Below are 18364 nucleotides of genomic sequence, written 5' to 3' on the forward strand. Positions count from 1 at the left end.
AATACCGTATAAAACATACGGCAATTTGTCTTAAGAGCATTTGTCACATCTTTCCAAAACTTTTGCAGGACTGATAACAGCTATTAAGTTTATCAGGGGTGACAGCATATGGGCTATTTTACAATAAATATGTATTATTTTTGTATCTTTAACAAAAAATAAAAACATTCAAGAATTACCTTTTATATGATATAGAAGCTCAAAACACTGGCCTGGATTCTGTCCAGAAAAGATAAACTACACTGAATTATCTAATAAGACCATAGACTACCATGTATGCTTTCTTTCTCAAAAACAAAACAGGGGTGCCTGGGTGGCTCAGTCAATTAGGCGACCGGCTTCAGCTCAGGTCATGATCTTGCAGTTCGTGGGTTCGAGCCCTGCGTCGGGCTCTGTGCTGACAGCTCAGAGCCTGGAGCCTGCTTCGGATTCTGTGTCTCCCCCTCTCTCTGCCCCTCCCCCGCTTGTACTCTGTCTCTCTCTCTCAAAAAATAAATAAATGTAAAAAAAAATTAAAAAGAAAACAAAAACCAATTTTTTCAAACATTGAGGAATTCCAGGGCTGCCAAGCCAGGGCTAAAAAGGCAACAAACTTCACTGCCCCCTGCAGGCAGTTTGAACGACCTTACATTCCTACTGCGAGGAGATTCCCTCAAGGGGACACTCCTCAAGCAGGATCCTTTTTCTCCAAGAAGGTTCTACCTAAGTATCCTTTCTTAGAAACACATCCAAGTCATTGTTGTTAATAATAATGAAACTCTGGAAACTGCTTAAATGTCCAACAATGGAATATTAGGTAAAGTATAATACATTTAGAAGACAAATTACTACATGACCATGAAGACTCATAACTTTGAGAAATATTTAATGTTGTGTGAAAATGCTCACCATATAAATATTACATGAAAAAATAAGATGCGATGTTATATGTAGGGTTGCAAGTATATTAAAAAAAATTATACATGCATGGGAAAAGAAATCTGGAAGGAAACACACCAAAAACAGAAGTTACTTTTTCTGGGTTCTGGGATTAAAACTGATCTTTAATAACTTTCTTCCTTAAACTTTTCTATGTTTTCAAAATGTTCTATGTTGAACATATAACCCTTTAAATCAGAAAAGCAGGAGGTGCTATGCTTTAAAATACTTGCATTTTGACCCATTCGAACCTTCTCCCATTTCCAAACAAATTGATATTTAATGAGATTAACAAGTTGCTAGCATAGAAAGATCTTGAAAAATACAACAAAGTACAGGACAAAATCAAAGAGGACAAAAGGAGAATTCTAGATCAACTTGGACAAACACCAAAGGGAGAAGCCGTCTCCAATCTGGGAGAAACTCTGGGAGAAAAAAAAGTACAAATACTAATTTAGCCTATTTCAAAGTCTCACTGATCTTCAGCCCAGAGCGGGGACAATTATAGAATATAAGTATCTTGAATTACAACTTACTAACTTCATTTAACCAACCAGTCTGAACTACTTTTCACCTGGGTGATTTAATGGATATTGGGAATTAAAAAGGTATTCAATTTTAAAGAAAAAACAAATTCCTTTTGCTTCTATGTCTGTTTTAAAGATTCTTTGGAATATATCCAGAAACTGAATTAAATCACATCTATTTGGTAATGAAGGCAGTCAATGCTATTTACCTGTGTTTCCTTTTTCATCTTCTCGGATGTGAAGATCCTTCATAGATGTTTCTAATTCTAGAAGATCTCTTAGGTCTTCCTTATATACTTCTATATAAGACACTTTGACATTAAAGTCAGTGCTAGAATTTTCAGAGATGTTTTGAAATATTTCTTGGATAGCTCGAGGAATGATACCCTTTTGACCCTCCACAACTGAAGCTAAAAATTTAGAGAAAGAAAGGACATCTGAAAATTAAAATATAAGAAAAGCCAAAACCCTAAATTTATAATGTATACATCTATTTTCTTACATTTCTCTATATTACAAATTTTTTAAAACTGTAAACTATAATATTGATGTATAAAAGTTTCCACAATTAAAAAAAATTTTTTTTAACGTTTTATTTATTTTTGAGAGAGGGAGACACAGAGCATGAACAGGGGAGGGTCAGAGAGAGGGAGACACAGAATCTGAAACAGGCTCCAGGCTCTGAGCTGTCAGCACAGAGCCCGACGCAGGGCTCAAACTCATGGACCGCAAGATCATGACCTGAGCCAAAGTCGGCCGCTTAACCGACTGAGCCACCCAGGCGCCCCAACAATTTTTTAAATAGTTTTAAAAATTACAAGGTAAAGTGTGAAACAAGTCAAAGAACAAATTGGGACTTAAGGTTAAATAAGTTAAGTTAATTTAGAAACCTACCCAGCATTTGTAGCATTGTTCCATAGAAAATATGTTTCAAGCGCAAAGGGTTGGCTTGCAAATGAACCTTAAAAATAACTAGCTTCCAGGTTGAAAATTACCGATGTTTAGATTTTTGGCAACAAACATCCTGAAAATGTGAACCTCTATTAACTTGGACTACCTTTCACCTAATTTAAGATGCAAGACTGCCATCGTGTGGCAAATAAAGAAAGCTGTAGCTTTTTCTAATACAAGAGAGTGAAGATTCTTTTTTGAGTTTCCAGGAACTAGCCAATAGTTTCACCTATGAACTACAGTGCAATATACACATTGTAGATTACCCAGAATATAAAGTCGATTAGAAACAGCTGATTCATTTCCCACTTCAAAAGATAACAAAACACAATAATTCAAAACTTACCAAAACACTGAATTTCAAATATTTATCATAAAGCTTCAATAGGTATTTTGGTAACCTAAATGCCATATTTTCAACGTTACACTTATATTCCAGAGACAGCTTCGGAGAGAGAACTTGTAAAGTTTTATACATCAACAGCTATCATTTAGCTATTGTATGTTATTTAAAGAACACACAAAAGTTTCTAGAGAATGTTCTAGTTTCTGGTACAAGTCAGTAAATCCAAGGTGCTGAGAAGCAGGAAAATGACTATTAGTTTAAATAGGCATCCTATTGAAAAAAAAAAGATTATTCTGCCTCAGGGCCTAGCATGGTGCCCTAGGCACTACAAATGCTCAATAAATTATTTATAGGAGGAAAAAAACAGCATTATTTAAAAATCAGACACCAGGGGTGCCTGGGTGGCTCAGTCGGTTAAGCATCCGATTTCAGCTCAGGTCATGATTTCACAGTTTGTAGGTTTGAATCCCACATTGGGCTCTGCACTGAAAGCTCAGAGCCCGGAGCCTGCTTCAGATTCATTTTCTCTTTCTCTTTCTCTTTCTCTTTCTCTTTCTCTTTCTCTCTCTTTCTCTTTCTCTCTCTCTCTCTCTCTCTCTCTCTCTTTCTCTCTCTCTCTCTCTCTCTCCCCCCCTCCCCTGCTCTCTCTCTCTCTCAAAAATAAACATTAAAAACATAAAGTAAAATAAAAATAACAAGTAGCAACAATGAACTATTGGGACCTCATCAAGATAAAAAGCTTCTGCACAGTGAAGGAAACAATCAGCAAAACTAAAAGGCAATGGACAGAATGGGAGAGGATATCTGCAAATGACATATCAGATAAAGGGTTAGTATCCAAAATCTATAAAGAATTTATCAAACTCAACACCTAAAAAACAAATAATCCAGTGAAGAAATGGGCAAGACATGAATAGACACTTTTCCAAAGAAGACATCCAGATGGCTAACAGACACATGAAAAAATGTTCAACATCACTCATCATTAGGGAAATACAAATCAAAGCCACATGAGATACGATCTCATACCTGTCAGAATGGCTAAAATTAACTCAGGCAACAACAGATGTTGTCACTTATATATAACACCCAGTGCTCATCCCAACAAGTGTCCTCCTTATTGCCCCTCACCCCTTTAGCCCTTCCCCCCACCCAACACCCTGCTGGCAACCCTCAGTTTGTTCTCTGTATTTTAGAGTCTCTTATGGTTTGTCCCCTTCCCTGTTTACATTATTTTTCCTTCCTTTCCCTTACGTTCATCTGTTTTGTATCTTAAATTCCACATATGAGTGAAGTCATATATTTGTTTTTCTCTAATTTTGCTTAGCGTAATACCCTCTAGTTCCATCCACATTGTTGCAAATGACAAGATTTCATTCTTTTTGATCACCGAGTAATATTCCATTGTATATATATATATATATATATATATATATACACCACATCTTCTTTATCCCTTCATTAGTCAATGAACATTTGGGCTCTTTCCATACTTTGGCTATTGTCAATAGCACTGCTATAAACATTGGGGTGCACATGCCCCTTCGAAACAGCACTCTTGTATCCCTTGGATAAATACCTAGTAGTGCAATTGCTGGGTCATAAGGTAGTTCTATTTTTAATTTTTTGAGGAACCTCCATACTGTTTTCCAGAGTGGTTGCACCAGTTTGCATTCCTATCAGCAGTGCAAAAGAGTTCCACTTTTATTCAACATAGTACTGGAAGTCCTAGCCATAGCAATTCGACAACGTAAAGAAATAAAAGCCATCCAAATTGGTAAGGAAGAAGTCGGTTAAGTGTCTGATTTCGGCTCAGGTCATAATCTCATGGTTCGTTGAGTTGGAGCCCCACACTGGGTTCTGTGTTGACAGCTCGAAGCCTGGAGCCTGCTCCAGATTCTGTGTCTCCCTCTCTCTCCGCCCCTCCTCTGGTCACACTCTATCTCTCTCTCAGAAATAAATAAAAACTGGAATGGAGGAACTATGGTCCATTCCAATTGTAGAATATTATATAGTCTGAAAAAAATGAGTAAATTTCCATGACACAAAAGTGAAGAAATGAAATACTTTATATTGTTAAATGCAAAAAGAAAGTTATAGAAATAATGGTATAATAATTCATTAAACAAAACAACAAGAATAAAACTACATGAATATTTGTAAAATGCCTAGAAAAATGTCTAGAGCACTCTAGAATACTATACATCAAATGGTTATTTCCTTGGGATGAGACTAGTTTTCATTTATTTTAGTTTCTTTTTTTTTAATGTTTATTCATTTTTTTATGGGGGAGGCAGGAGAGGAGGACAGAAGATCCTAAGTGGGCCCTGCACTGACAGCAGAGAGCCCGATGCCGGACTCAAACTCACAAACTGCAAGATCATGACCTGAGCCAAAGTCTGACACTTAACCAACTGAGCCACCCAGGCACCCCTAATTTAATTTCTTAAGCATCACTTGCAAATGCACTTTTTACAATGCACATTATTATAATTTTTAAAGAGCCAGGGAATAAGTTTCTAGAAAGATTCCTTTAAAAAATGAGAGGACCCAAATAAACAAAATTACTAACAGAAGGGAAGAAATAAAAACCAACACCATAGAAATAAAAGCAAACGTAATAGAATATTATGAAAACCTATATGCCAACAAACTGGACAACTTAGAAGAAATGGATGAATTCCTAGAAACATATAATCTATCAAAACTGAAGCAGGAAGAAATAAAAATTTGAACAAACCAATCAAAATACTCCCGACAAACAAAAGTCCACAACCAGACAGCTCCACTGTGAATTGTACCAAACATTTAAAAAAGAGCTAATACCCATTCTTCTCAAACTATTCCAAAAAATACAAGAGGAAGGAAAACTTCCAAATTCATTCTATAAAGCCAGTATCACCCTGATACCAACACCAGATAAAGACACCACAAAAAAGATGACTACAGGCCAAGATCTCTCATGAATATGGATGCAATCCTCAACAAAATATTAATAAACCGAATTCAAAAATATATTTTAAAAAATCATACACCACGATCAAGTGGGATTTACTCCTGGAATGCAAGAGTAGTTTATAAGCTGCAAAATAATCAATGTGGTATGTCACATCAGTAAGAGAAAAGATAAAAACCATATGATCATTTCAACAGATGCAGAAAAGCATTTGACAAAGAACATCATCCATTCATGATAAAAACCCTCTGCAAAGTAGGTCCAGAGGGAATATATCTCAACAAAATAAAGGCCATATATGAAAAGCCCATAGCCAACAAGATATTCAATGGTAAAAAACAGAGAGCTTTTCCCCTGAAGGTCAGGAATAAGACAAGGATGACCACACTCACCACTTGTATTCAACATAGTACTAGAAGTCCCAGCCATAGCACTTTGACAGCAAAAAGAAATAAAAGGCATCCAAATTGGTAAGGAAGAAGTAAAACTCTACTGGCAGATGACACAATACTATATATAGAAAATGCTAAAGACTCCACCAAAAAACTCCTAGAACTGATAAATGAATTGAGTAAAGTCACAGGATACAATATCAATGTTCAGGCATCTTTTGCATTCCCATACACTAATAATGAAGCAGCAGAAAGAAAATTAAATAATCTCATTTACAATTGCACCAAAAATAAAATATCTAGGAACAAACTTAACCAAAGAGGTGAAAGATTTGTACTCTGAACACTATAAAATATTGATGAAAGAAACTGAAGACACACAAAGAAATGGAAAGACGCTCCATGCTTATGGATTAGAAGAACAAATACTGTGAAAATGTCTATACTACCCAAAGCAATCTATACATTAAATGCAATCCTTACCAAAATACCAACAGCATTTTTCACAGAACTACAATAATCTTAAAATTTGTATGGAACCACAAAAGACTCTAAACAGCCAAAGATATCTTGAAAAATAAAAACAAAACTGGGGGCACCTGGGTAGCTCAGTCGGTTGAGCATCCAACTTCAGTTCAGGTTATGGTATCACGGTTCATGAGTTCAAGCCCCACGTCAGGCTCTGTGCTGACAACTCAGAGCCTGGAGCCTGCTTCAGATTCTGTGTCTCCCTTCCTCTCTTCCCCTCCCCTGCTTGCATTCTGCCTCTCTCTCTCTTTCTCTCTCAAAAATAAATAAATATTTTAAAAATTTCTTAAAAAGGGGCGTGCCTGGGTTGGCTCGTTGGTTAAGCATCAGACGTCGGCTCAGGTCATGATCTCACAGTTCGTGGGTTCAAGCCCCGCATTGGACTCTGTACCGACAGCTCGGAGCCTGGAGCCTGCTTCGAATTCTGTGTCTCCCTCTCTCTCTGCCCCTCCCCCACTCACACTCTGTCTCTCGCTCTCAAAAAATAAGTAAAAAACATTTTAAAAATTTAATAAAAAAATGTTAAAAAAAAAGAAAGAAAAACAAAACTGGAGGAATCACAATTCCAGACTTCGTTACATTACAAAGCTATAGCAATCAAGATAGTATGGTATTGGTACAAAAACAGACACATAGATCAATAGAACAGAATAGAAAACCCAGAAATAAACCCACAATTATATGGTCAATTTATCTTCAACAAAGGAGGAAAAGAATATGCAATGGGAAAAAGACAGTCTCTTCAGCAAATGATGCTGGGAAAACTGGACAGCTACATGCAAAAGAATGAACCTGGACCACTTTCTTTCACTATATACAAAAGCAAACTGAAAGTGGATTAAAAACCTAAATGTGAGGCCTGAAATCACAAAAATCCTTGAAGAGAGTACTGCCATTAATCTCTCTGACATTGGCCATAGCAACTTCTTACTAGATACGTCTCCTGAGGCAAGGGAAACAAAAGCAGAAGCAAACTATTGGGACTACATCAAAATAAAAAGCTTCTGCACAGCAAAGGAAATAATCAACAAAATTAAAAGGCAACCCTACTGAACGAGAGAAGATATCCGCAAATGACATCCAATAAAGGATTAGTATTCAAAATATGGAAAGAACTGATACAACTCAACACCCAAAAAACAAATAACCCAATTTAAAAATGGGCAGAAGACATGAACAGACATTTCTCCAAAGAAGACATCTAGATGGTCAACAGATACCTGAAAAGATCCTCGAGGGGAACCTGGGTGGTTCAGTCAGTTGAGCAACTGACTCTTAAAAAAAAAATTTTTTTTAATGTTTATTTATTTTTGAGAGAGAGAGAGAGACAGAGCGTGAGTGGGGGAGGAGCAGAGTGAGAGGGAGACACAGAATCCAAAGCAGGGTCCAGGCTCTGAGCTATCAGCACAGAGCCTGCCACGGGGCTCAAACCCACAAGCCGTGAGATCATGACCTGAGCCGAAGTCTGACGCTCAACCAACTGAGCCACCCAGGCACCCCAGCAACTGACTCTTGATTTCAGCTCAGGTCATGATCTCACAGTTCATGAGTCCGAGCCCCATGTTGGGCTCTGTGCTGACAGTGTGAAGCCTGCTTGGGATTCTCTGTTTCCCTCTCTCTTCCCCTCCCCTGTTCGCACTCTATCTCTCTCAAAAATAAATAAATAAACACTAAAAAAAAAAAGATGTTCAACATCTCTCATCATCAGGGAAGTGCAAATCAAAACTACAATGAGATATCGCCTCATACTTGTCAGAATGGCTAAAATCGACAACACAAGAAACAAGTGTTGGTAAGGATGTAGAGAAAAAGGAACCTTCTTGCACCGTTGATGGGAATACAAACTGGTGAAGCCACCGTGGAAAAAGAGTATGGAGTTTCCTCAAAACCTTAAAAATAGAACTGCCTAATGATCCAGTAATTGCACTACTGGGTATTTACCCCCAAAATACAAAAACAGTAATTCAAAGGGATACCCCTTTGTTTAAGCCCCTATGTTTATAGCAGTGTTATTTACAATAGCCAAACTATGGAAGCAGCCCAAGTATCCATCAATAGATGAATGGATGAAGAAGATACCACAGATATATATAATGGAATATTATTCAGCCATAAAAAATAATAAAATCTTGCCATTTGCAAGGACATGGACAGAGCTAGAGCGTGTACTGCTGAGAGAAACAAGTCAGTCGGAGAAAGACAAATACCATACAATTTCACTCATATGTGGAATTTAAGTAACAAAACAAATGAGCAAAGGAAAAAAGAAAGAGAGACAAACCAAGAAACAGACTGTTAACTATAGAGAATAAACTGACAGTTACCAGACGGGAGGTGTGTAGGGTGATGGGGGAAAGAGGGGATGGGGATTAAAGAGTACACTTAACATGGTGGAAAAAAAAATGATTTTTTTAAAAAATAAAAAGATGGGCGCCTGGGTGGCTCAGTCGGTTGAGCGTCCAACTTCGTCTCAGGTCATGATCTCACAGTTCGTGAGTTCAAGCCCACGTCAGGCTCTGTGCTGACAGCTTGGAGCCTGAAGCCTGCTTCCAATTCTGTGTCTCCTCCTCTCTCTGCCCCTCCCCTGCTCATGCTCTGTCTCTTTGTCTCTCAATAATAAATAAACGTTAAACATTTTTAAAAATATATATTAAAAAAATAAAAAGAATAAGAAAACCTAGGGGATAAAATAAAAAACTGTTTCTAAGGGTGTTATCAAGTATAAAGTACTTTAGAGCAGCTATAATATTTTTTTTAAGTTTATTTATTTATTTTGAGAGAGAGAGAGAGAGAGAGAGAGAAAGAGAGAGGGGGAGGGGCAGAGAGAGAAGGAGAGAGGGAGAATCCCGAGGAGGCTCCGCACTGTCAGTGCAGAGCCTGATGCAGGCTTCGAACAGTGAGATCGTGACCTGAACCGAAATTAAGAGTCTGTCACTTAACTGACTGAGCCACCCAGATGCCCCAAGAATAGATAAACTTAACAACTTTTTCCCTTAAAGAATTAAAATTGTATGTATGGCTTCTTAATAAAAAACAATATAGCTATACTTAAGTCACCAAGCTCTAAACATAACTCCTATTAGTAAAAAGAACATACTGAGTCTTAAAGATCGCAAAACATTTGCCAATTAAAAAAGGGGCTACAGCCCTAAAAAAAAAAACAAAATAAAACCCCACAACTTATAACAGAAAATTTGAATTTTTTGAGACCCTAAAATAACCTAGTATCTTTAACCTCTTAATCCTATGTCATACTGATTCTAAAAATGGTGGTGTGGGGGGGTACTGGGCACTAACGGCCTCTCCATTTAATTTTTGCAATCAGGGCTTCCTCAACTCAGCCAGACTCCAACTCTACCCCTCACCAGTCCCTACATGTAATAAGAGATGTTTCTGAAAGTCACATATTCTATATTTGAGAAGCAGGAAAGTAGAAAATACATTAAGAGTCATTACATGTATACAGAACGTAGCAATAATTTTAGACAATAATACATATATATGTACAACATTCAAAAGTTTGCATTTAGTAAAAAAAAAAATCAATACAGTAAACAAGTCCTCAAAAGAGGACTTGGCAGGACGCCCGGGTGGCTCAGTCGGTTGAGCATCCGACTTCGGCTCAGGTCATGATCTCACAGTTCGTGAGTTCAAGCCCCGCGTCGGGCTCTGTGCTGACAGCTCAGAGCCTGGAGCCTGCTTCAGATTCTGTGTCTCCCTCTCTCTCTGCCTCATCCCCCTAGTGTACTCTGTCTCTCTCTCAAAAATAAATAAACATTAAAAAAAAAAAAAAAAAAAGAGGACTTGGCATTCAATCCCAGCTGTCACTAGCCCTCTAGCTGAGCAAGCCCTTCAGTGATTGCTCCATGGCTGGAGCTCCTCACTTATAAATAAAGAGAGATGATTTTCAAGGTTCCTTCCAGCTCTACAAGAAATCCTAACAATTTCACCTTTTCCAAACTAGAATTACAAGCAGGAGAAACTATATTCTAAAATATTCAGTATTTAAAATAGAAATCTGTATTTATATGTGAGGTGATGGATGTGTTAACTACATTGGAGAATCCTTTGACAATGTTTACATTCATCAAATCATCACGATGTACACTTTAAATATCGTACAATTTTGGGACGCCTGGATGGCGCAGTCGGTTAAGCGTCCGACTTCAGCCAGGTCACGATCTCGCGGTCCGTGAGTTCGAGCCCCGCGTCAGGCTCTGGGCTGATGGCTCGGAGCCTGGAGCCTGTTTCCGATTCTGTGTCTCCCTCTCTCTCTGCCCCTCCCCCGTTCATGCTCTGTCTCTCTCTGTCCCAAAAATAAATAAAAAAACGTTGAAAAAAAAAAATTAAAAAAAAAAAAAAAAAAAAAAAAAAAAAAACAAAAAACAAATAAAAGTCAAAGGTAGGACGAGAATCTTACCAACATGGCCTCCTCCAATGGTGTAGGTCTTCCCGGATCCAGTTTGTCCATAGGCAAAAACGGTTGCATTATAGCCCTCAATGAGCGACAACACTAGTGGCTTTATACATGCATTATAAACTTCATCTTGAGTGGAATTCTTGCCAAAAACAAAATCAAAAGTAAAGACTCTATCTCTCCCAATGATAATTTGCTGGGTGTTTGGAATAACTCTCACACAAGCTTGATGATTATGAAGAACTTCTTTGCATAGCAGAGGTCGGATTCTTACAGCAACCTTTACTGGTATTTCTTCCATAGCAACTTAGATTTTACTTAATATTCAGTATCTAGTGTGAGAAATATCCATTTTATGTAATTTCTGGACTCCTGTGTAACAAAATAAAAACAAAATTTAGTTATTGACTTCTCTATCCTAATAAATTAACCATCTTCTCAAGCAAAGTCCATTAAAGCAGGTTTTCCTCCAATATAAGTCGGTTACAAAGAGTAAATCTGTCTTATAAAAATACACCTATAATTTACAGATGAAATGTCTGGATTTATTGCAAAACAATCTAAGGAGTAGAGGCCATGAGTTGGTAAATGATGCAGCAAAGTGATAAGTGCATGGGATTCTATTGTGCCATTCTTTCTGTAGTAAAAATAGGTTTCCCAGTCCATTAATCTAAATACTGAATAACTGGAGAGTTAGAAAATTAAGACAAGGAAATAACCGAATAATTGTACACCCGTATTGAAAGAAAACCCTTTACTAGATTTTATAGCTATGTGCTGGAAAGTAACATCTTTTTGCCACAAATATCAGAAATAAATCCATGAAAATAGTTTCAAGGATTTCTATGATATAACTTGAAACCAAGTTATTGATTATTCAAAAATAATCAAAACTGAAACACTGCTTTTCTACTTCTAAAATATGGTATACTTATTTCTGAAGACTTCTGGTAGAATTAATATATCAAAAAATAAAGTGCCCACTATACTTATAAGGAACCTGAAAAATTTTTAAAAATTCCACTTACAGTAGCATCAAAAAGAATATAATACTGGGGTGCCTGGGTGGCTCAGTCAGTTAAGCAACAGACTCTTGATTTCAGCTCAGGTCACGATCTCATGATTCGTGAGACTGAGCCCCATGTCAGGCTCTGCGCTGACAACACAGAGCCTGCTTGGGATTCTCTCTCTCCCTCTCTCTGCCCCTCCTCCACTCACACTCTCTCTCAAAATAAACTTAAGGGGCGCTTGGGTGGCTCAGTCGGTTGAGCATCCGACTTCGGCTCAGGTCGTGATCTCGTGGTCTGTGAGTTCAAGCCCTGCATCAAGCTCTGCGCTGACAGCTCAGAGCCTCGGGCCTGCTTTGGATTCTGTGTCTCCTTCTCTCTCTGCCCCTCCCCCATCATGCTCTGTCTCTCTCTCTTGTCAAAAATAAATAAGCATTAAAAAAATAAATAAATAAACTTAAAAAATACATAGGAATAAGTTTAATAAAAGACATGTAAAACTTATACTCTGAAGATTATAAAAGATTGTTGAAAGTAAAGAAGATCTAAATAAATGGAAAAACATCTCATGTTCATGGACTGAAAGACAGTATTGTTAAGATGGCAATATTCTCCAAACTGATCTACAGATTCTATGCAACACCTATCAAAATCTTAGCTGAACTGCAGAAATTGACAAGCTTATCCTAGAATCCATATGGAAATTCAAAGGACAAAGAATAGCTAAAACAATATTGAAAAAGAACAAATTTGGAGGACACATTTTCCCAATTCTAAAACCAAGCAACAGTAATTAAGACAGTGTGGTACTGGTATAAAACAAACTAAAAGATCAATGGAGAAGAATTGAGAATCCAGAAATAAACCCTCATATTTTGGGCAAATGATTTTTGACAAGAGTGCCGAGACAATTCAATGGGGGGAAAGAATAGACTTTTCAATAAATGGTCATAGGACAACTGGATGTCCACATGCATAAGAATGCAGTTGGATTCCTACTCACATCATATACAAAATTCAATTCAAAATCATTCATAGACCTAAATGTAAGAGCTGAAACTTATAAAACTCTTAGAAGAAAACACAAGACTGACTCTTAGTAATGTTGGATTTGGCGATGGTTTCTCAGGTGTAACACCAAAGCAAAAGCAATAAGCTTTATAAGGAAAAACAGATAAAATGGATTTAATCAAATTTAAAAGCTTTGTTCCTCAAATATATAAAAGTGGTTAATAAGCACAAGCAAAGATGCTCAGCATCATTAGCCAGCAGGGAAATGCAATCAAAACTACAATAAGATTACTACTCTAACCCCACTAACACAGCTATAATCAAAAAGACATCATATAGCAAACAGACACATGAAAAAAGATGCCCAACATCACTCATCATCACACAAATGCAAATCAAAACCACAATGAGGTATCACTTCACACCTGTCAGATGGCTAGAATCAAAAAGACAAGAAATAACAAGTGTTAGCAAGGATGTGGAGGAAAAGGAACCCTCAAGCACTAATGGTGGGAATGCAAACTTGTGTGGCCACTCTGGAAAACAGTATGGAGGTTCCTCAAAAAATTAAAAATGGAATTACTATATGGTCCAGTAACTCCACTACTGGGTATTTACCCAAAGAATATGGAAGTACTAATTCAAAAAGACATATGTACCTGTTTCTTGCAGCATTTTTTACAGTAACCAAGATATGGAACTATGGAAGCCACCCAAGTGTTAATCAATAAATGAATGGATAAAAAAGACATGGTATATATGGGGTACCTGCATGGCTTAGTCGGTTAAGCATCTGACTCTTGATTTCAGCTCAGGTCATGATCTCATGATTCGTCAGATCAAGTCCCATGTTGGGCTCTGAACTAACAGTGCAGAACCTACTTAGGATTCTCTCTCTCCTTCTCCCCAGGTCACACACACACCCTTTCTCTAAAAATCAATAACTTAAAAAAAAAAAGATGTGGGGGATATAAATATACATAGTAAAACCTTGGTTTGTGAGCACAATTTGTTCCAGAAACAGGCTTGTAATCCAAAGTACCTGTATATCAGAACCACTGGCTCAGCTGTGATCACGTGATGTTCGGCATCATGTACTACTTGTATTGCAAGACATCACTCATTTATCAAGTTAAAGTTTATGAGAAATGTTTGCTCCTCCTGTGCAACACTCACAGACCAAGTTACTCACAATCCAAGATTTTAGTGTGTGTGTGTGTGTGTGTGTGTGTGTGTGTGTGTGTGTAGGTAATGGAATATTACTCAGCCGTAAAAATGAATGAAATCTTGACATCTGCAACAGTATGGATGGACCGAGAGGGTATTATGCTAAATGAAATAAGTCAGATAGAGAAAGACAAATACCATATGATTTCTTTTTATTTCTTTTTTTTAATTTTTTTTTTTTATTTATTTCTTTTAAGTAATCTCTACACCCAATGTCAGGCTTGAACTCACAACCCTGAGACCAAGAGTCCCATGCTCCACTGACTGAGCCAGCCAGGTGGCCCCCATATGATTTCACTTATATGTGGAATCTAAAAAACAAAACAAACAAACAAAAAGCAAAATCAGATCCATAAATATAGAGGACAAACTGACGGTAGTAGAGGGTAGCAGGATGGGGGATGGACAAAATGGGTGAAGGGGAGTAGGAGATAACAGGCTTCCAATTATGAAATGAATGAGTCTTGGGGATAAAAAGTACAGCATAGGGTCAATGGTCTTGTAATAGCACTGCATGGTGACAGATGATAGCTATATTTGTGGCAAGCATAGCATAACATATAGACTTTCTGTTCACCTGAAACTGAAGTCACATTGTGTGTCAACTACACTTCGATTTTAAAAAAGGCTTCAATTAAAAAAAAAAAAAAAGCAACTCCTGATTTCGGCTCAGGTCATGATCTCATGGTCGTGAGATCAAGTGCCGTGTTGGGCTCAACACTAGGTGTGGAGCCTGCTTGAGGTTCTCTCACTCTGCCTCTCCCCCACTCGCTCGCATTTTCTCTCTCTCTCTCAAAAAAAAAAGGATATTAATATATTTAATTTTTTTTAAGACAGTTCAAAATAAGTATTAGGATGTATAGAATATGGAACCTTCGCATACTCCCAATGGAACTGTAAAATGATGCAGCCACTTCGGAAGAGTCTGGCAGTTCCTCAAAAACACAGAGTTATTATTTGACCCAGCAACTCCACTCTTTGGTATATACCCAAGAGAAATAAAAATATATGTTTTTATGAAAACTTGTACATGAATGTTCAGTCTTGGTAGGATAAAGCTTACACCATATAAAAGCTAAAAAGAAAATGTAACAAACAGTCTATGATAATTTTCAAGTGCAGATAATGAAAAATAATCAGTTTGGGGTGTGGCTGGGCTCTTTCGAGAAGGAGAGTCTTGAACACTATCATTAAGTAACCTAGTAGACTATTAACAGACTAAAATAACATTTTTGGCACTACTTGCTATGGAGATGATAATGAAGACATATTTAATATTCACTAGCCTTTAAAAAACTCTGCAGCAGTACTGCAGATTATAATTTCGTGAGTGGGAAAGTCTGAAAAGGATCACAGTAACAAATACATTAGTCTACTAAAAGCTCAGAGAGTAAAAAAATACCAGCTCCCTTGGGCTGTAAAATCCCAAAACAGAGTCAACATGCTATGTGTAATGGCCAAAACAAAGAGATGCACCCCATCTTGTCACTTTTAATCATTCTAGTTAAAACCGGCTGTGAAAAAATACTCGTATGTATGATAAATCCTTCTTGTATCCTATAGGACTCCACAGTCACTTGGTACTGGAAACTTTTCTAAAGAAACTACAAAGATGCTGAATGAGTTGGTTCTCTCAAATGTCTCTGAACATCTATATTTGAAGTTTTTTATCATACAGATTAGCTTTTTAAAGTCTGTTTATGGCATCACATTAAAACAAAAGTCATAGTCTATGTTAAGTCAAACCTAACTACTTCCAACAAAACTGCTAAAAAAAAAAGGTGCAGAGTGTAACTGGGATATTTTCACTTTCTTGGTTTTTGCAATAGGAAACAATTTTGCTACAAGGGCAAATGAAATTCTATTCTATTCCAATAAATAAAGGCCCTTAAACATATGGCTTGCAAAAGAGTAATATTCAAGAATTTAAGCATTTAAAAAATCCATAGCATTTATACTTTAGATTCTGGTCAACTGCAGTAACCAGAAGCATGTGTATTGTCCCGCCAAGAAATGTAAAGAAAGGGGAAATCTGATTGGTAATATTTAGGCATACTCAATGGAGTTTTGAAATTGAGTAAAGGCAAGAGAATCTTTGATCAATGATGCCATGTCACTCATCAAAAAGAAGTGTCTTCTAATACTGTTTCTATCCTGTGCCCACGGCTTTTCAGAAGTAGTGGGTTGGCTAAAAATTGTGGTCTGTTAATTATATTTTTGTAAGAAATTTCCCAGCAAATTAACAATGAATCACAAAAGGATCTCAGAAAAGGTCCCAAATGCATAAATGACTAGATAAAGAATATAGAAAGTGAAGTGGAAAAACAAAAATTTGACAACTTGGAGGGGGCGAAGTGTTATTTAAAAAGTGTTTTGGTGTGTCTGCCTGGCTTAGCCTCGGAATCTGCTACTCGATCTCGGGATAGTGAGTTCGAGGCTTATCTTGGGTGTAGAGACTAAAACAAAAAAACGTGTTCCAAACAAAGAATTTGGGTACCCTCTTTCTCAATCTAACCTGCCTCTGAGGGAGAGGGCTTTCAGACTTCTACAGCGTTGCACCAAAGTTTCAACATCCGCAACGGAAAAAGGAGACCAGAGACAAAACGAAACCCCCAGGGGGGATGGGCCTTCCCATCCCGTTTAGCTCCCGAAGTTGGAAGCACCGGCACAAAAAACACACAGGATCAGCCTCAGTGGGGCTCCCGTCCGGCGTTCGCTCACGTCCCTAATCCCCGGGCCTGTCTACCTAGGGGGACCCAACTTCCCCATGCCGTTCTCCAGGGGTCCCAGCAACGACCTCAGCCCCCTCCGACGCCCTCCCTCGGCTTTGCCGGCCCCCCAACCGCCCCCGTCCCCGAGCCGTCCCGCGGCGGCCCCTGACGTCCGACCCCTAGGCGGCGCCCCCTCCCCGAAACGGCTAGAGCGCGGGCGCTGCGGCACTAGGGCGGGAGGGCGCCGCACCGCACCCGGCCGCATCAGCCCCGCCAGGCCGGCGAGCCACTTACAGACCGGCTCGAGAAAGCCCTGATCTCCGGCGGCGAGCACAGTACAGGACTCCCCAGCTCCGCTCCGCCGGGCCGCCGCCCGCGCCTTTTGTTGTCGCGGGTTCTCCCGGCAACGGCGAAACCAGCAGCCAACGCGCCCCCTCCCGGCCGGCCGTTGCGCCGCGCCCCCGACGAGCCCCGCCCCCGAGGAGCCCCGCCCCACCGAGAAGAGCGTTGCGCTGGCCGCCTAGAGACCACCTCCGGGTGTGGCTACAAAGCCAACTCGCAGGGGACTGCTTTCAGCGTGCCGGACCGAAGTCACTACCCACCAGTTTGTAAACTTTACGTAAGAAAGATTCACGTTGCGTTTTCATATTTTAGCTGCTAATTCAGTTTATTTTTATTGAAGTAAAGTTCGTATAACATACATCGAGCCGCTTTAAGGTGTACATGAAGGCATTCTCAATGCTGTGCAACCATCACCTCTGGTTCCAAAACATTTTCATCACCACAAAAGGAGATCCCCGTGTCAGTTTACAGCCTCTCCAGTTCCCCTCTCCTGCAGTCCCTGGCAACCACTAATCTACTTTCTCTGTCTGTATGAATCTACAGATTGGGGGCACTTTGTATTCAGGGTATCATACAACTTGTGGCCTTTTGTGTCTGGCTTCTTTGGCTAAACAATGTCTTCCGGGTCCACCCATGTTGTAGCATGTATCAGTAATTTTATTCCTTTTGATGCTGAATAATATTCAATTGTGTGGACTTACCACCTTTTATTTATCCACTCATCTCTTGATGGACACGCTGTTTGTTTCCACTTTTGGCTAATATGAGTAATGCTGTTAGAAACATTCATGTACAAGTATTTGTGCATGTATTTGTTTAACATCTGTTTTCAGTTCTTTTGGTATAGACCTGGGATCTGGGTCATATGGTTATTCTATGTTTAACTTTTCTAATTTACTTTAAAAAAAATTTTTGTAATGTTTATTTATTTTTGAGAGAAAGAGCATGAACAGGGGAGGGACAGAGAGATTGGGAGACACAGAACCAGAAGCAGGCTTCAGGCTCTGATCTATCAGCACAGAGCCCCATGC

At 38.6% G+C, this 18364-nt stretch overlaps 1 protein-coding gene across 9 annotated transcripts in view; it reads right to left on the reverse strand.

The window, feature by feature from the left end:
* KIF27 (kinesin family member 27) overlaps window positions 1–17376 on the reverse strand; it is a 98129-nt gene extending 80753 nt beyond the window's left edge. For 5 of the 9 annotated variants that reach the window (XR_006210588.1, XR_006210589.1, XM_042964524.1 and 2 more), the window contains exons 1-3: window positions 17286–17373; window positions 11039–11407; window positions 1655–1882 (exon numbers count right to left, since the gene is read on the reverse strand). Coding sequence is in view for 7 of the 9 variants with exons in the window: in XM_042964524.1 (XP_042820458.1) it covers window positions 1655–1882; window positions 11039–11336 (526 nt within the window). In the remaining 2 variants the exon portion in view is untranslated. Of the gene's footprint in view, window positions 1–1654; window positions 1883–11038; window positions 11408–17285 lie in introns of all 9 variants that reach the window. The other 4 variants (XM_042964526.1, XM_042964527.1, XM_042964522.1 and 1 more) reach the window with 3 other exon arrangements.
* Window positions 17377–18364: the final 988 nt, after the last annotated feature.

The sequence above is a fragment of the Panthera tigris genome, chromosome D4, assembly GCF_018350195.1.
Source record: "Panthera tigris isolate Pti1 chromosome D4, P.tigris_Pti1_mat1.1, whole genome shotgun sequence".
NCBI classification, from domain to species: Eukaryota; Metazoa; Chordata; class Mammalia; order Carnivora; family Felidae; genus Panthera; species Panthera tigris.